Here is a 20627-nt window from a genome sequence, read left to right as displayed (position 1 = left end):
CACGTTTTGAAGTATTATTGGAACAAGTAAATATATCTATGTTAGAGAGCTTGTCATTTTCGTTAAATAGTTTACTACTGATCACTGATAACTGATCACTGCGTCTTTTGTTCTTTACTGTTAGAAATTAACGCAATCATGGCTTATCGATGGAACGTATCTCTGTATAATAATTATACTTATCAAAATATGTGACAATTTGCCTCAACTAATAGCAAACTAAGGGCGGCTGTCCCATCAAACCACATGGCTTGGAAACTTCGTGCCACAATCTCTATTTAATATTACCAATAGTTTAGCGCCTAATCTCATAGTTTAGGCCTTTGTAAACTTATCGGGTAGAGGACTAAGTTTACGTAATACATGTGGGGACGTTTCTAGTTTGCGTGGAATGTTAGTTGCAGCTATAATAGAAACTTGAGCGCTAAGTTAGACACTCATCATCATTGTTCTTAAGAGCCTAGCTCTTGTCCGTGGAGTATTCGCCATTCCGTTCTCTTCTCTGCTACTGTTTTGAGTTCCTGATACGTCACTACATTAATTTTCTCTTTGGCCTGGTCAATATATGCACGTCTCGGTCTTCCTCTGCCTCTCTGTTCTTCTATTCTGCCTTCAATTATAGACTTTATGTAATTATCGTGACGTATCAGGTGCCCCAACATGTTTCCCCTTCTGTTTTCAATTGTTTTTAGCAGAGATCTCTTCTCACCTACCAAATTTAATACTTCCGTATTTGTTTTCCTCTCTTTCCAGCTTATTCCTTCCATTCTTCTCCATGTCCACATTTCAAAAGCGCTCAATCTGTCTCTATCAAGTTAGACACTAAGTTGTAGAAATTCTTAGGCCTGGTTTATAAGCAAGTGTGCTGGGGTAAACCTAAGTCTTGAGAGGAGTAGTAGGAAACGTACGTGGGTTACGAAAGCAGACAAATATTAAACATAAAATTACTCTTCAAATTTCTGAACATATTTGGAATTGGAATTCAACTAAGTCAAAATACGGAGAAAAAGACCAAGCTGCCCCAAAATGCAAGCAATATTTTATTCAAATGAAATCATTATTTTACGCAAACAGACCAAAGTTGAATAAATTATTTCAGCATCTGCAGCTTATTTGCATACGGTGCATGAGCATAATTATGCTTGCTACTAAGAGAAAATTTTATTGGAACCTTAACTTATATACCTAAGTAGTTTATCCTTTTATGAACTTCAAGCACACGACAATACTTTAATAGATAGGTACAGTCAGCTGCAGACAAAAGGAAAAGGTGCTAAGCTAGTAGTATTGCTCATGAACAGACCATAACTCGAGAAAGTCTCTGAGATTTGTTGAATTTTCCCTAATTCCCTAGTCGACTGAACTTTGAATAATAAAGTATGATTTAAAAATAAAGTTGAACTCCCCAAACTCCAACTTATCTAAACGATTAAGCATTTCCATTTACGTTAAAGCTCTAGAGGTTATCCGGCAAATCAGAATGAAAGGAAGAAGTCCTTTAGATAGAAAACAAATCTTCTCGAAACTTTAAATGACATTGAAGCGAACAGTTTAAGAATTAATTGCCAATTACATTTTCCTGGTTAAAGTTATTTTTTTTAAATGAAGGAAAAGTACAAATAAAAATGTCATAAACCAACTAGGATGTTATTGTTACCCTCACAGGCTCAAACTGCAAAACGGGCCACTGCCCTTAACGAGATAGACAAAAGAATGGCCACTTCGCACGGCTCAGCAGCCACTCCGCTTCATTACCCGCCGTCATTCCGCTTTGCCGACACCAGAAATGACAACCAACTCGACCAAATTACACCCCTTTTACACGAGCACTTTCACATTACCTCGCGAACTCTGACATATTCGAGGATGTCGAGAGGATTTAATCACCAAGATAAACGGTTTCCCCGCTACACAAACGCACAACGCACCGGGGCTTAACATTTTCATATACACTTCAGACTTTTTTCGCTCGCGTAGCTTCACACCCTTAGCCCTTGCACAACCGCTTGACATAAAATTATTTTTATCGCCGACATTATCCACGTTTTTCTAAATATAAGCTAACCTTTCATGGGCATCGCCACGTTCCATCGTTGAAAGGAGATTCGGTTAGGTAATTGATTGGTTTGGAATAATCAATCATTCGAGCGACTAATGGCCTGTAAAGGTCGCGTCGATATAGATGCAGATTTATTAATAAATCGACTCACCATTTTGCGGCTTGACGGGCGGTATGTGGTTGCTGATTACATATTCGTCTATAACTCCTTCTAGTTTTGCGTTCTGCAGATTGTTTAGGTAGCAGTTTTTACAGTGTTCCAACCTGCAAAAAGAACAAGCATAAGTATACAACATAAGCTACACAAGACCGTTTCTTTACCATGGAAATATTGAAATAGTGATCATGATCTCAAGTTGAAATGTTAAGTACTTTTTGAAAGCAGTTAACTTGTAAACCTACTCTCGGCACATGTATCTGGCCTAGCTTTACCATCGCACCCTAAGAGGCTGTTAGTAAAGACTCGAGTGCTCGTCCCAAAGGCAATTTCGTTACGTACTACAAGCCGATTTTAGTCCAAAATGACGTATAGCTCTCGGGTCGAGTAGTTTCCACCAAATAGTCCTTTTGTGCCACGGCCTTTCACTGTACCGGCACTTAGTACTGGCTTGTTCGGGAGGAGAAAATTCAATATGTACCAAAATAAAACCTATCAACTATTTTGGTGTTATCCTAATAACTATGTTTTAAAGCAAAATAACGCAAACATGAAGGTAATACATAGGTATTTTGATACGTCTTGGGTTCAATTCAAGAATAAGGCCTCGTAGCATCGTAGCGAGGTATCGTAGCAAAATGCAGCATCGTTTATATGACTGGCATTTCTAATTACGAAGAAATAATTAAATAAATACAAGAACTATACACATTACAAATGTACCTATAAACATGGCTTACACGAGATGCCGGACACCCACGACTGCTACCCACGTATGTATGTGTGTAGGGTAGGCAATGTTATTGACAGTGTCTATAAAGAGACTCCCCAGAATCCCATTCAATGCAGTGCTTTCGATCGAGTTTCATTAATGAAAATCGGTACAAAGGGAGTATTTGACGAGGTTCTGATTCTGACACACTATATATACGTATGTTCAGGCAAATAAATGGGTAGGTACGTAGATCTTTTGCCTATCTATGTATAGATTTTTATATTATTAATAGTAACATTATTCCGCGACACAGTCTGCAGAGTACTTGTTAATCGCACTCTTGTACAAGCTTAGCCTCTAATTTCACCTTATAGAATGAATATAATATATATTATAATAGAATAGAATAGAATAGAATATAATAATATGGGTTACTTTGTTTGCCAAAAAGAAAGCAGAGTGGTCATTTTTGCACGGCGGATGTACTCTCAATATTTTTTATTTACCTACTCGTATTTGATTAAATGATTGTCTGATTGGGTCTTGCTTTGCGTCCTGTGTAGCTAATTAATTATACCGTAGGTATTCGATTGAAATTAGAAAACGGGAAATGTCAGGAGTCAGGATATTAGAGCAGGATTTTATAGTATAGTGCGTCCGAAATTATGGCACATTTCCATCATCGCATCGGCTCGTTGGTGAAACTATATTTGGCAGTCGGCGGGAAAGTCGAGGAAGGAAGTTGCGTGCCTGGCCGTGACAGGGCTTAACGGACGTCAGACGAGGGCGTAAAAATAAAAAGCTTTTTACTCAAGAGGTGCAGCAAATGTAGGTCAAAATTGAGTATTAGAAATATTAGAATTAGGGTCCCATATGTAATTGTGAGGCCATATTCATCGCTTTTGTTTGCAGCTACTCTCTTCATCATCATCATCATCATCATCATTTCAGCCTATATACGTCCCACTGCTGAGCACAGGCCTCCTCTCATGCGCGAGAGGGCTTGGGCTATATAGTCCCCACGCTAGCCCAATGCGGATTGGGGACTTCACATACACCTTTGAATTTCTTCGCAGATGTATGCAGGTTTCCTCACGATGTTTTCCTTCACCGAAAAGCTAGTGTTAAATATCAAATGATATTTCGTACATAAGTTCCGAAAAACTCATTGGTACGAGCCAGGATTTGAGCCCCCGACCTCCGGATTGAAAGTCAGACGTCATATCCACTCGGCCACCACTGCTTCTCTCTTAGCTACCAGCCATATTTAGGTACTAAGAGAGTCCGGGGGAGGGAGGATGATGATGATGATGACTAAGAGTACTCTCTTAGTCATCATCATCATCATCATCTCAGCCATAAGACGTCCACTGCTGAACATAGGCCTCCCCCGGACTCTCTTAGTACCTAAATATGGCTGGTTATCATTTTGTAACAATTTAAGTACAGATTGATAAGTAGTAAGGTGCTCTTTTATTGACCGTAGGCAGATATATGACGTACGTCAAAGTGGACCCCTTCTTCCAAATCGCTAAAATTTTGGTACATATGCTGCCCGATTCGAACTTTAAGATACGTCAGTTAATAGATTTAGAAACGATATGGATTAGATGTGTCAGTGTCAGTGTCGATTTTGTTTGAAGAAACGTCACATTTGACACTGATATTTCTAATTCATATCGTTTCTAGATCGATTAACTGATGTACCTTAAGGTTCGAATCGGGCCGATGGTCTTGTTCCCAGGAGGGTCACATCTTCATCTTTATCTATCATCTTGTAGATTACAGCGTAAACCGAGAAACAAGAACATATACCGACCGATGAAGAATCCTAACAAATCCTAATGTGCGCTATATGCTATACCGGGTGTGGCCTGTAATATGAGCAAAAAATTAAACTGTAGGCTGTACTCCTCGTACCGACCAACATTTGACAACACTTTTAAAAATAACTTGTGGGATGATTTTTAATACACTTTAAAGTTAATTCTAAGACGCAATGTATTGCGAATTTTGTTATGTTTAAAGCGTGACAAGCAACGTCAATCACAATGATATGGCGTGGCGATGGCGTCCATTGAAGATAATATTTATTTTGTATGAAAAATAGGGACTGTAAACACTTCATAATTTTTAAAAGTTGTTGGACAAAAGTGTTACCGTTTGAGGAGTACAATCTAAGTTTTAATTATTTGCTCGTGTTACAGGCCACACCCGGTATATGTGACTCATGAGCGAGGGCCACGAGACTCACCAGGCGGCGTGGTCGGGCTCCAGCAGGCCGCCCAGCTGGCGCGGCAGGCTGGCGCGCGGCACGTCCCGGCGCGCTGACCGTGTGCACGCGCTCGCGCAGCTTCTCGCTCACGAACAGCCGCAGGATGCGGAACGGCGCCTTGAACCAGAGCGGCGCCGCCACTATCAACACCTTCTTTAACTAACTCACCAGGCGGCGTGGTCGGGCTCCAGCAGGCCGCCCAGCTGGCGCGGCAGGCTGGCGCGCGGCACGTGCGCGCCGAGCTGCGGCGCGCTGACCGTGTGCACGCGCTCGCGCAGCTTCTCGCGCACGAACAGCCGCAGGATGCGGAACGGCGCCTTGAACCAGAGCGGCGCCGTCACTATCAACACCTTCTTTAACTTCGCTGGGTAGCCACCCTGCAACAAAAAAAATATGGTTGTCAGTAAAGTCGGTTTACGGATGATAATTTTGCGTGATAACGTCATAAGAAAACGTGGCCGTAATGTTACCATGGAGATCCGTGCATAACGTTACCATGGATATGTCCACAACGTGACACTTTTTCGTGCATGCGGTGTTCATCGATTTATAAGTCGTTATCACGTCAAAAATTGTTTTGTTACACAATTGGCTCATACACAGTTACACGACCATAAATAAATCTTATAGGAGACGTGGGACATATATGGCTTTATTCATAAATGCGTTACTGGCCTGAATTAGCTATGAATATTTTTGACTTATGTATTTGTAAGAAAGGGATAAAACATAATTTAACTAAGTCAGATATGCCCATAAATTCAGCACTATCAATTTATCAGTTGGCTAGTGTTGCAGAGATTACAACTAATTATACAAAGATTACAAAGTAAGTTTCTCTTCTCGATTCTCGATTTGATGAGTCGTCTTAAGTAATTACGAGACAATTCCCTATGAATAAAAAAAAACGAGACACAGTCTTAGCTGCCATGGGATTGACGGATGGGAAAATAACCGTGTAGTCGATTGACTGATTTTGATGGATGAGAGGGATTCCGGATTCCGATACCCAAGACAAGACAAAAGGGTTTCGTAAATTTTGTAAGGGGTTGTGCACAAATCACGCGAGGTGTTTTCGCCTACTTTTTGACCCACTTATGTAAGATAGGGAGCGCGTGGAGAACCAGTACCTACCACCACCTTACTACAAATAACAAAATGTCTGGAGTTAATTAATGTGGCATTATAATCTGAAGGCAGGTTTACCTACCGAAATAAGTTATCCGAGATTTAGCGCAATAATGAGGGGTAAACCCACGTAAATTGTAAGCAACACCGCGATGTTCCCGAGAAGCTACTTTAATTAGTGCCCCAGTCTTCAATATATTGTAAGGTGAGATACAGGCCGAATTCCTGGAAGCTTCCATCCGCCACGTTAATTTTGTACTACCTATATGTAACAAAATATACACCTACACTTGCCCTAAATAATATGTTTATTCCGTTAACAGCATCCTTAATATACCTACCTTACTTAATCATTATCGAGACTAGAATAACTATTCTACGCGGTGTGTTATTTATTAATTGGACATTGTGGTTCTATATCTAAATACAAGTATCCTCTTCTCAGAACCACAATTAAGTATGGGATTTAGAAAATCTACTGGGTATGGGTATACTTGCGCGTACGTTTATACGTTTCGTGCGTATGTGACGTCATTATCAGATTAGCTCCTGTAGCTGAGCAATAAGATTTGCTTCTAAACCGGAGGTAGTAAGTAACAATAATAAAATAAGTACTAATAGACTACCGAAAACACTTTTAAAAAAAATTATGTTCTGGAAAGTAGGTATATGACTTATATGAGATATACCGGGTGTGGCCTGTAACATGAGCAAATTATAAAAACATAGATTGGACTCCTCAAACGGTGACACTTTTGTTCACAACTTTAAAAAATTATGTCGTATTTAGACTCCCTATTTTTCATACAAAATAAATATTATTTTCAATGGACGCCATCGCCACGCCATATCATTATGATTGACGTTGCTTGTCACGCCTTAAACATAACAAAATTCGCAATACATTGCGTCTTGGAATAAACTTTAAAGTGCATTAAAAATCAAACTACAAGTTATTTTTAAAAGTCGCTGAACAAATGTTGGTCAGTATGAGGAGTACAGCTTACAGTTAAATTTATTGCTCGTATTATAGGCCACACCCGGTATATAATCGCTACATTTGAAACACTCGCAGACTATACGCAAAACGTACAAGTTAATTAATTACACCCACATAAATGTCGAAATTGAATCGTCAGGAGTGCCGGCAGTTGGTATTCTTATTGATAACGCGAGTGTGGGAAATGAAGTTTCTAGGCGATTGTGAAGATAATACGATCTGAAAGATTTTAGGCATATATGTCTGTTGCCATCAATGTAAACAAAGCGAACGAAATACACCTTTTTGATTAATCCTCCTAATTACTTTGTACAGTCAGCAGCAAAAGTTGCTTAGCGGGCGAGGTGTTCAAAATTATCTCGACACGCTCTTATTCTCTTAATAATAAAGTCGCGTCAATATCATTTTGAACACCTGGCCTTGGTAACTTCTGCTGCTGACCGTTGGCGTGATCAAGTGTTCTTATACTGGTCCAGTCGCGCAATCAAGACGCGCTCGCCGCAATTAGAATGATTCTTAGAGGCGGGCACCCCTAACTTGATTAGTCTGTCAATACTCGCGGGTTGCGGTCGAGTCACTGCCATTGACCGCCACGTGTCGCGAACGACTCGTTTCTAAAACACATACCTACAATGCTCTACAATGTGTGGACTGTTATAGTTCGTTTTTTTAGCCTTAGAAAGAAGGTAAGATCTTGGTTCCATATCCGATAAATTAATTTAATACATATATCACTCGCTCCGTGCCTTCCGATAAAATAATTTCAAATAATGACCATTTAGCAACGGCCTAGCAAGTGGTTACAGGAAACAATAGAGCAGTTTACCCTTGCTAAGATATGGTAAATGCTCTATTGTCAGCGTCCTCTAATTATAAACAGAATAATTTAAGAGGTTTATAGGGAATAGCCGTCAATGAATAGATACATTTTATGCAACTTATTATTTACTTATTATGATTGAGTCTTACACAAGTAAATATGAGTAACTTGATAGTAGATCGAGGTTGAGAGTTTATAGTAGTGTTGGTTGGTGTTTTTTGTAATGACCAATTTACTTTTAAATTTGACGATGCGTGTTGCGGATGACATATTTGAAAATGTACGTTTTATTTTACGAAACCTGAGGTGGATGAGCTCTGTATGACGACGAAGCCTGCGCTGTGGATCTGAAGGTACCTATGCTGTTATTATTATGAGTTTTTTTGGGTCAATAAATGTATTTCTGTACTTGATAGTTTAAATATTTTTACTACTTAACACTGTTCCGATGTCGGATCCGACTCGGATGCACGACTGTACTGTACCTACATGCCATATTATGGTCTATTATGCCTCGTTGCCTCATTATATAAAAGTATACTATGTACTTACATTATTTATTTCCTCGCAAATGTTACGAAAAACATTGTGTGCCTTGGGAGGGTTGCAATATAGATATTCTTTAGCTCAAGTATTTTAAAAGTCACAGTATATTTTCTTTAACGCGTTTTCGACCGAAACTGCCATGGAATTTCAATTATTCAGCTCCACTTTCATAAATTGCCAGGGTTTAATCTGAAAATGTCAGGAGAAAAACCCTACAAATTGTTTTATTTCATCATGTTACCCAATTTAAAAAGTTGTCAACAGCGTACCTTGTTAGTCTACATTTAATCCGCGCGACACGTTCACGAAGGTATCTGTTTCAGTTCATACGCGCTACTTGTTCTATAATGGAAACAGGAAGAAACAATAATGGCCGGAACAGCTGTTAAAGGTCACATTAGAAAGCAGGATTTATTGGCAGACTAAACTTGGAACTACGAAAATAGAAAGTTCATGGACTCTTTGTTTTCAAATGTTGTTAATTTTCTATTCCTGAGATATGACCATGGGTGGTATTCGACAAGCGACGTTTGACGTATCGTGTTGATCTCCCGTTGATGTGGGAAAAATCATAAGTTCTCGAATACGTACAATGTCAAAATTTGACATTAACAATCCACAGTTAGGGTGACAAGCAAACCAAACCGAACCACCCTTAGTTTAGAGTTGAGTTTTGGATGGTTTTGGTTGTACCATGCAAATGATATTATCCACCGTTGATGGAATCAACACTCAGTATGCAATAAAATCAACTGTTGATTTGACATGGATGCGAAATCTGACAGTTGTAAGTGTCGAATTTGGCCCCATGATAAAATAAAAGGAATGGTCAGCTAATCTACACACGCACTTTCGAAGATAGTCAATAGAAAAGTACAAAATTACTCCTTTTTCACTCGCTTATAATTATGTATTATAAAATGTAATCGAGTTGGGATGGGACTAACGCAAAAAAACTGGGGAATATTGGGAGCAAAGCGAGTGAATTAAAAACTAATTACAAAACGAACTCCCAGAAGGCGAGGCCATAATAAATCCGCATTAGAGGCCCGAGTGCGGCTCGGCTTCATAAATATTCACGGTCAAATCTCGAGTGCTGTGCTGAATGAAGTGGCCCGAGTGGCCTGAGCGCCAAGTCTCCATTTTGTCTGGCATCGCGGTAACCACAGATATATTGAATGACGCTTACGCTTAAAAATAATTGAAGCGGCATCGCGGTAACCACAGATCTAAATAATCGAAGTGAGAGTGAGCAAAAGGGAAGCGGCCGCTAATGTACCATGTTGGGTTGTTTGGGCGACGGTGACCCCATTCCATCAGGCGGCTCATCTACTCTTTGGCTGCCACAGAAAAACAAAAACAAAACGTAACGTTAAGTAGCAGACTGAAAAATACGAAAAGCTGTTGTCAGGAGATACGATAAGTGACACTTGGCATCATTCCGATCTTGGTCGCACTTTTGATATTATATATGCAATCTTGTACATCGTAGTATATGGCTGGCGGTAACTGACGAACAGCATCGCTGTCATCATGGCGACATGTCGCTCCATATATATATGTATCTCTCCCTCATCAAAATCCGTAATGTCTTCTTTTGCGTTCTTTGAGTGATTAGGTAGTCCTCGCCATTTTTTTTATAATAATGTAATGAATTGAAAATAGCTTAAGTTATACAATATGTGAATCCTAGAGATTTTCATATTTCGAACTAACACTGCATTACGAACGCGAGCGAGTTTTATAAAATGCCCTGATCCCTGAAAATTGTAAGGACGTGACAAACTTATAGGTAAAGGCTAATGATGTGAAATCAAGCTTATGATGTGACATTGTATGTCTATCTCTTGTGCTGGTCCGGGATCAGGACATTCAGGACCCTTATTCGACAAGCGACGTTTGACGTATCGTGTTGATCTCCCGTTGGTTGTCAGTAAAGTCGGTTAAAAAATATGGTTGTCAGTAAAGTCGGTTTACGGATGATAATTTTGCGTGATAACGTCATAAGAAAACGTGGCCGTAATGTTACCATGGAGATCCGTGCATAACGTTACCATGGATATGTCCACAACGTGACACTTTTTCGTGCATGCGGTGTTCATCGATTTATAAGTCGTTATCACGTCAAAAATTGTTTTGTTACACAATTGGCTCATACACAGTTACACGACCATAAATAAATCTTATAGGAGACGTGGGACATATATGGCTTTATTCATAAATGCGTTACTGGCCTGAATTAGCTATGAATATTTTTGACTTATGTATTTGTAAGAAAGGGATAAAACATAATTTAACTAAGTCAGATATGCCCATAAATTCAGCACTATCAATTTATCAGTTGGCTAGTGTTGCAGAGATTACAACTAATTATACAAAGATTACAAAGTAAGTTTCTCTTCTCGATTCTCGATTTGATGAGTCGTCTTAAGTAATTACGAGACAATTCCCTATGAATAAAAAAAAACGAGACACAGTCTTAGCTGCCATGGGATTGACGGATGGGAAAATAACCGTGTAGTCGATTGACTGATTTTGATGGATGAGAGGGATTCCGGATTCCGATACCCAAGACAAGACAAAAGGGTTTCGTAAATTTTGTAAGGGGTTGTGCACAAATCACGCGAGGTGTTTTCGCCTACTTTTTGACCCACTTATGTAAGATAGGGAGCGCGTGGAGAACCAGTACCTACCACCACCTTACTACAAATAACAAAATGTCTGGAGTTAATTAATGTGGCATTATAATCTGAAGGCAGGTTTACCTACCGAAATAAGTTATCCGAGATTTAGCGCAATAATGAGGGGTAAACCCACGTAAATTGTAAGCAACACCGCGATGTTCCCGAGAAGCTACTTTAATTAGTGCCCCAGTCTTCAATATATTGTAAGGTGAGATACAGGCCGAATTCCTGGAAGCTTCCATCCGCCACGTTAATTTTGTACTACCTATATGTAACAAAATATACACCTACACTTGCCCTAAATAATATGTTTATTCCGTTAACAGCATCCTTAATATACCTACCTTACTTAATCATTATCGAGACTAGAATAACTATTCTACGCGGTGTGTTATTTATTAATTGGGGTTTACTAATATGTGGCCGAAAATTGTATGGTAAATTATCACTTCCCAAACTATTTTTCCCATAGTATCATTTGGCAAAACTATCAGATGGTAAACCAATGTTTCGCATATATAACATGTCGCAAATGATTATTTACAATATTATTGTATGGCAAAATATTTAGTTGGTCATGTTTCAAAATGTCTTTTATTGTTATGTCGAATGTATTGATAGGCATAAATTATTTTTCGCCTAATATTGTGATGCATACTACTAAATACCCTAATAATATAGTACTCAACTACTCATGGTACAAATTACAGTAGCATTTTATTTCTTTACGTAGGTAGTTTTTTCGAGATGTGCAGTTCAATGATGGAGGTAGTAATTTTGTTTACTACATTTCTGGCAACAGTTTGTTTTCGTGGGGTCGCAATTCTTACCTAACCTAACCCACTTTTCTGGCAACAGTTCGTTTTCTTGGGGGTCGCAGTTCTAACCTAACCTAACCCACCTTTCAGGCAACAGTTTGTTTTCGTGGGGTCGCAGTTCTGACCTAACCTAACCCACTTTTCTGGCAACAGCTCGTTTTCTTGGGGGTTGCTGTTCTAACCTAACCTAACCCACTTTTCTGGCAACAGTTCGTTTTCTTGGGGGTTGCAGTTCTAATCTAACCTAACCCACTTTTCTGGCAACAGTTCGTTTTCTTGGGGGTGGTAGTTCTAACCTAACCTAACCCACATTTCAGGCAACAGTTTGTTTTCGTAGGGTCGCAGTTCTAACCTAACCTAACCCACTTTTCTGCCAACAGTTCGTTTTCTTGGGGGTCGCAGTTCTAATCTAACCTAACCCACCTTTCAGGCAACAGTTTGTTTTCGTGGGGACGCAGTTCTAACCTAACCTAAGCCACTTTTCTGGCAACAGTTCGTTTTCTTCGGGGTTGCAGTTCTAACCTAACCTAACCCACTTTTCTGGCAACAGTTCGTTTTCTTGGGGGTCGCAGTTCTAACCTAACCCACCTTTCAGGCAACAGTTTGTTTTCGTGGGGTCGCAGTTCTAACCTAACCTAACCTAACCCACTTTTCTGGCAACAGTTCGTTTTCTCCGGGGTCGCAGTTCTAACCTAACCTAACCCACCTTTCAGGTAACAATTTGTTTTCGTGGGGTCGCAGTTCTAACCTAACCTAACCCACTTTTCTGGCAACAGTTTGTTTTCGTGGGATCGCAGTTCTACCGTAACCTAACCCACTTTTCTGGCAACAGTTCGTTTTCTCGGGGGTCGCAGTTCTAACTTAACCCACCTTTGAGGCAACAGTTTGTTTTCGTGGGGTCGCAGTTCTAACCTAACCTAACCCACTTTTCTGGCAACAGTTCGTTTTCTTGGGGATTGCAGTCATCTAACCTAAAACATGTTGGTACAGTCATCAAATCTATTAGCGTAGTGGCACCCGTCCATGGAAATATGTAGATACGTTTGTTAAAAAAAAAGCCACCAACAGGTCAAATAGCCATCAAAATATATTATGAAAAGTAAGTATAAATAAAGCAAACGTTTTTTGACAATTAAGAGTTAGCTAAGTTGAAACATTTGCTCAGTGACTATTTGTCTTAATGAATTTTGGTAAAATGAACATCTACTAAATAAAATTGTGATCAAATAAAAAGTATGCGAAGTTTCAATTTTGGCAAACGTTATGTAACAATAAATAGTTAGGTATAATAAAACATTTGCTTAGTGACTATTTTTCTAAATAAATCGTGGTAAAATGAACATCTGCTAAATAAAATTGTGGTCAAATAAAAATTATGCTAAATAATAATATGCTAAGCATTGGTTTGCCAACTAAAAGTACTGCAATAAGTTGGTTGGGAAGTGAAATTAGGCGAAAAATATTTCGGCGAGATGGCAGTACACCATTAATTGGACATTGTGGTTCTATATCTAAATACAAGTATCCTCTTCTCAGAACCACAATTAAGTATGGGATTTAGAAAATCTACTGGGTATGGGTATACTTGCGCGTACGTTTATACGTTTCGTGCGTATGTGACGTCATTATCAGATTAGCTCCTGTAGCTGAGCAATAAGATTTGCTTCTAAACCGGAGGTAGTAAGTAACAATAATAAAATAAGTACTAATAGACTACCGAAAACACTTTTAAAAAAAATTATGTTCTGGAAAGTAGGTATATGACTTATATGAGATATACCGGGTGTGGCCTGTAACATGAGCAAATTATAAAAACATAGATTGGACTCCTCAAACGGTGACACTTTTGTTCACAACTTTAAAAAATTATGTCGTATTTAGACTCCCTATTTTTCATACAAAATAAATATTATTTTCAATGGACGCCATCGCCACGCCATATCATTATGATTGACGTTGCTTGTCACGCCTTAAACATAACAAAATTCGCAATACATTGCGTCTTGGAATAAACTTTAAAGTGCATTAAAAATCAAACTACAAGTTATTTTTAAAAGTCGCTGAACAAATGTTGGTCAGTATGAGGAGTACAGCTTACAGTTAAATTTATTGCTCGTATTATAGGCCACACCCGGTATATAATCGCTACATTTGAAACACTCGCAGACTATACGCAAAACGTACAAGTTAATTAATTACACCCACATAAATGTCGAAATTGAATCGTCAGGAGTGCCGGCAGTTGGTATTCTTATTGATAACGCGAGTGTGGGAAATGAAGTTTCTAGGCGATTGTGAAGATAATACGATCTGAAAGATTTTAGGCATATATGTCTGTTGCCATCAATGTAAACAAAGCGAACGAAATACACCTTTTTGATTAATCCTCCTAATTACTTTGTACAGTCAGCAGCAAAAGTTGCTTAGCGGGCGAGGTGTTCAAAATTATCTCGACACGCTCTTATTCTCTTAATAATAAAGTCGCGTCAATATCATTTTGAACACCTGGCCTTGGTAACTTCTGCTGCTGACTGTTGGCGTGATCAAGTGTTCTTATACTGGTCCAGTCGCGCAATCAAGACGCGCTCGCCGCAATAAGAATGATTCTTGGAGGCGGGCACCCCTAACTTGATTAGCCTGTCAATACGCGCGGGTTGCGGTCGAGTGACTGCCATTGACCGCCATGTGTCGCGAACGACTCGTTTCTAAAACACATACCTACAATGCTCTACAATGTGTGGACTGTTATAGTTCGTTTTTTTAGCCTTAGAAAGAAGGTAAGATCTTAGTTCCATATCCGATAAATTAATTTAATACATATATCACTCGCTCCGTACCTTCCGATAAATTAATTTCAAATAATGACCATTTAGCAACGGCGTAGCAAGTGGTTACAGGAAACAATAGAGCAGTTTACCCTTGCTAAGATATGGTAAATGCTCTATTGTCAGCGTCCTCTAATTATAAACAGAATAATTTAAGAGGTTTATAGGGAATAGCCGTCAATGAATAGATACATTTTATGAAACTTATTATTTACTTATTATGATTGAGTCTTACTTAAGTAAATATGAGTAGATAGTAGTGTTGGTTGGTGTTTTTTGTAATGACCAATTTCCTTTTAAATTTGACGATGCGTGTTGCGGATGACATATTTGAAAATGTACGTTTTATTTTACGAAACCTGAGGTGGATGAGCTATCTGTATGACGACGAAGCCTGTGCTGTGGATCTGAAGGTACCTATGCTGTTATTATTATGATTTTTTTTGGGTCAATAAATGTATTTCTGTACTTGATAGTTTAAATATTTTTACTACTTAACACTGTTCCGATGTCGGATCCGACTCGGATGCACAACTGTACTGTACCTTGACTGTACCTACATGCCATATTAATTCAGGGGTCGGACAAAAAGTGCGGATGACGTAAAAATGACGTAATCTTGCACACAGGATGATGTTTGAGTTTGTATTTAAACTTCCGTGTGACATGTAGTAACAAAGTAGTATTAATGAAGCAACAAAATAATCGTAAATAAATCCATGGAATTAATAATACAGGTGGTAGGGTGATGTAGTGAATAAAATAAATTTCACGAATATGTAAATGTCTTTTAATATTGCTTACCTTCGTTAGTATATCTTGATTACAGCAAGAGCAGTATACGTGTTTGTCACGTACCTCCAAAAACGGAAAATTGCCACAATATTCGAGTAAAGATGACATTTTAGAGCGTTTTCTTATACATTAGTAAATATAAATTTTAGCTAAATATAATCGTGAAGATACAATAGCTAAACAATAACGAAGTCAATTTATTGTTCATCTGTTTGACAATGTGTCAGTCAAAAACGTACTTACTCATTTCAAGTGGCGATATCGTTTAATAAAGAGGTTGATAAATGATAAGTGATAATTGTTTATGAAAATCAAAAATACTATGTGAAATCATCCTATAAGTGGTTTTACGTCATCCGCACTTTTTGTACGACCCCTGCATATTATGGTCTATTATGCCTCGTTGCCTCATTATATAAAAGTATACTATGTACTTACATTATTTATTTCCTCGCAAATGTTATGAAAAACATTGTGTGCCTTGGGAGGGTTGCAATATAGATATTCTTTAGCTCAAGTATTTTAAAAGTCACAGTATATTTTCTTTAACGCGTTTTCGACCGAAACTGCCATGGAATTTCAATTATTCAGCTCCACTTTCATAAATTGCCGGGTTTAATCTGAAAATGTCAGGAGAAAAACCCTACAAATTGTTTTATTTCATCATGTTACCCAATTTAAAAAGTTGTCAACAGCGTACCTTGTTAGTCTATATTTAGTCCGCGCGACACGTTCACGAAGGTATCTGTTTCAGTTCATACGCGCTACTTGTTCTATAATGGAAACAGGAAGAAACAATAATGGCCGGAACAGCTGTTAAAGGTCACATTAGAAAGCAGAATTTATTGGCAGACTAAACTTGGAACTACGAAAATAGAAAGTTCATGGACTCTTTGTTTTCAAATGTTGTTAATTTTCTATTCCTGAGATGTGACTATGATAATAAAATAAAAGGAATGGTCAGCTAAACTACACACGCACTTTCGAAGATAGTCAATAGAAAAGTACAAAATTGGAGTAATTCGCTTATATATTATAAAATGTAATCTAGTTGGGATGGGACTAACCCGAAAAAACTGGGGAATATTGGGAGCAAAGCGAGTGAATTAAAAACTAATTACAAAACGAACTCCCAGAAGGCGAGGCCATAATAAATCCGCATTAGAGGCCCGAGTGCGGCTCGGCTTCATAAATATTCACGGTCAAATCTCGAGTGCTGTGCTGAATGAAGTGGCCCGAGTGGCCTGAGCGCCAAGTCTCCATCTTGTCTGGCATCGCGGTAACCACAGATCTATTGAATGACGCTTACGCTTAAAAATAATTGAAGCGGCATCGCGGTAACCACAGATCTAAATAATCGAAGTGAGAGTGAGCAAAAGGGAAGCGGCCGCTAATGTACCATGTTGGGCGACGGTGACCCCATTCCATCAGGCGGCTCATCTACTTTGGCTGCCACAGAAAAACAAAAACAAACGTAACGTTAAGTAGCAGACTGAAAAATACGAAAAGCTGTTGTCAGGAGATACGATAAGTGACACTTGGCATCATTCCGATCTTGGTCGCACTTTTGATATTATATATGCAATCTTGTACATCGTAGTATATGGCTGGCGGTAACTGACGAACAGCATCGCTGTCATCATGGCGACATGTCGCTCCATATATATATGTATCTCTCCCTCATCAAAATCCGTAATGTCTTCTTTTGCGTTCTTTGAGTGATTAGGTAGTCCTCGCCATTTTTTTTATAATAATGTAATGAATTGAAAATAGCTTAAGTTATACAATATGTGAATCCTAGAGATTTTCATATTTCGAACTAACACTGCATTACGAACGCGAGCGAGTTTTATAAAATGCCCTGATCCCTGAAAATTGTAAGGACGTGACAAACTTATAGGTAAAGGCTAATGATGTGAAATCAAGCTTATGATGTGACATTGTATGTCTATCTCTTGTGCTGGTCCGGGATCAGGACATTCAGGACCCTTATTCGACAAGCGACGTTTGACGTATCGTGTTGATCTCCCGTTGATGTGGGAAAAATCATAAGTTCTCGAATACGTACAATGTCAAAATTTGACATTAACAATCCACAGTTAGGGTGACAAGCAAACCAAACCGAACCACCCTTAGTTTAGAGTTGAGTTTAGGTTGTACCAAATGATATTATCCACCGTTGATGGAATCAACACTCAGTATGCAATAAAATCAACTGTTGATTTGACGTGGATGCGAAATCTGACAGTTGTACACGTGTCGAATTTGGCCCCAGGAGTGCCTCCGGAAGTTCGCGGGACGTTTCCGGTGCGGGTCGCGCCTTACACCCATTCTAATAACTGTTAATATCTGAGAGACTGGGAGAAAACATAAAAACTCAAAAATTTGCGTTTTCCCAGAGATAAGACCTAGCTAGACCAAGTTTTCAGCTCCGAAAACCCCTATGTAGCAAATTTCATTGAAATCGTTAGGGCTGTTTCCGATCCCCGAAATATAAAGAAATAAATGAACAAATATTTAAAGGTATAAAACGAGTGTTAAGGCTCCGTCACACATTGAATTCCTTGAATTTTTTTGTTAAAGGTTATAGGTAAAATAATTAAAATTAAAATAGATATAACTAAAGCAATAACTCCTCCTAGTTTATTAGGAATAGATCGTAGAATTGCATAAGCAAATAAAAAATATCATTCAGGTTGAATATGAACAGGGGTGACTAATGGATTTGCTAAGTGAATAGTTTTTAGTCATAATGTATTGTTTGTCCGAATTTTCGTTAGTCATAATTGGTTTTTCTCAGAAACGCGTAACTTTTCAGGATTGCCATGAAACAAACCTAACCTAACCTAACCTATCTATAGAATAACCTTAGGAAAATCCTGAAAAGTTAACGGTTTCAGTTTTATGACTAACGATAATATGACAAACAATACATTATGACTTAAAACTTAATGGGAAACAAAGGGACCCCCCGTCACACAGGCGCGTTTTGCGGGCGACGCCTAGCTTTTACATACAAAACGCTCACGTCGCGCTCACGCCCCGCTCGGAAAACGGGCCTGTGTGACGGAACCTTTATGTAAAATACACCAAAATCGGGAACAGCGTATCCCGTACTTAAATTGCAAAACTTTCACACACGGCTTAGTCCATTATTTTCATACGATGTAAACAAACAAAAACAATGTTGTTCGAGTACACATACATAATGTAGGTACGAGTATGTTTTGTTGGCACACTTTACAGTAGGCATATTAAACAAATAGATCAGTCTGTGTTATAAGTTATTGCAGTGACCTAGCCTAACTTAGGCTAGGTCACTGCAATAATAATACTTAGGCTGCCTAAGTATTATTAGGGTATTTTCCTACTAGTCAAATCAGTTATTTTTTTAGAACTATCAAAAAGATTTGCTAATATGGACTTTATATGAAATATTACATCATGACGTCAACTCGCCTACTTGTTATATTTCTATCCGATTTATATAATAGAACTTGTGTTTAAAAATAACTCCTATCTGTGTTTTTCTAATAATTATCTGGTCTATTTCATGCATGGTGTAAAATAATTTATTTTAAATACAGTATTAATACCCTTTTCTTTAATCCGTTTGTTTCTTTCTTCTGTTTTAATTTTACCACTGTACTAAGATAAGTATGACTCCTGCGTTACACTGTGACTAATGTCAATTAAACATTCCCTAAGGCTGCCTAAGGTAACATCGATTAATCGTGTTTCTCCTGCGATAGAAACACAATTAATCGCAGGCGACGACAGCTGTTGGCTGCATCTTTAAACAGCTGTAGATCCACAGAATTACAGGATGTCTCGTGTCTGTCACTTTACCGGGATTACACTGACTAGAATAGAACGTAGTTACGGTTTGAGCCGAAATGTAGTAAAAATATCCACCTTAAAGGGTCGGTGACCTTGACACTCCTGACGGTGTAAGCTCATAAATCTCATAATCTACTTGACCGCCACTATAATATTTGACGCTGACTACACAATCAAGGGGAATGTTATGCTTACTTTGTATGTACGAAAAATACACGAGTCGAAAAAAAAGTATTTCGCGAAAACATCTCATGATATCCGTATTTGGGCAATAATATCAATAATTAAACATATATTTCACCGTGTTATATATACCTATACCATAACAATAACGTATATTAACCCTGAACTAAACTTCAAAACTCCTCTTGAAAACATCTGGCCGTATTGAAAGATTTCACGATATTCATGAAGACATAATGGCGATCAATAATTACTCGTCAATAATTACTCAACTAAGCGCAGTTAAAAACCGATATAAATCATTGATCAAGGTAGAAATGGAAAAGTAACGAGTCGTTGGAGCCTCGAGAAGCGTAGCGAAAATTAATATTTCATGTGAAAAGGCTCAGCACAAATCTATACGCGGAGCGCATATAAATGCCGTCCTTACACCAATCGAAGGGGGATTTGTGAACTCAATTCGTTGGAACGTTTTGGAACGCTTACTTACTTTATTCTGGCAAGGAAACGCTAATTTAAGAGTCGTCGCAAGCTACCTTCGTTTTTTAATCAAAAATCCAAACGAATTTTTTGTCAGAAAAGCAGCTTCACTTGCACGTCAAGGTTGAAGGTATTTACCTTCAAAATAATATTCCTACAAACAGGGGCAGAAAGTAATATTTGTAAACAGACATTTTCGACAGAACACGCGAATCGCTCTCTAACAATTTGCAGACGTAATTTATTATATATCCATAAGGAAATTGCTTAAGACAGACATTTTTGTGTACGCCATTCCGTAA

At 38.5% G+C, this 20627-nt stretch overlaps 1 protein-coding gene across 2 annotated transcripts in view; it reads right to left on the bottom strand.

Annotated features, from left to right (window-relative positions):
• The window catches only part of LOC134669556 (tyrosine-protein phosphatase non-receptor type 9), a 145202-nt gene that overhangs the window by 19042 nt on the left and 105533 nt on the right, over window positions 1-20627 (bottom strand). For both annotated transcript variants that reach the window (XM_063527166.1, XM_063527165.1), the window contains exons 5-6: window positions 5375-5583; window positions 2211-2323 (exon numbers count right to left, since the gene is read on the bottom strand). In XM_063527166.1, coding sequence (XP_063383236.1) covers window positions 2211-2323; window positions 5375-5583 — 322 coding nt within the window. The remainder of the gene's footprint in view (window positions 1-2210; window positions 2324-5374; window positions 5584-20627) is intronic.

The sequence above is a fragment of the Cydia fagiglandana genome, chromosome 12 (genome assembly GCF_963556715.1).
Source record: "Cydia fagiglandana chromosome 12, ilCydFagi1.1, whole genome shotgun sequence".
Classification (NCBI taxonomy): domain Eukaryota; kingdom Metazoa; phylum Arthropoda; class Insecta; order Lepidoptera; family Tortricidae; genus Cydia; species Cydia fagiglandana.
The sequence above is the reverse complement of the archived record's forward strand: the minus strand, read 5'-3'. Positions and strand labels throughout refer to the sequence as shown.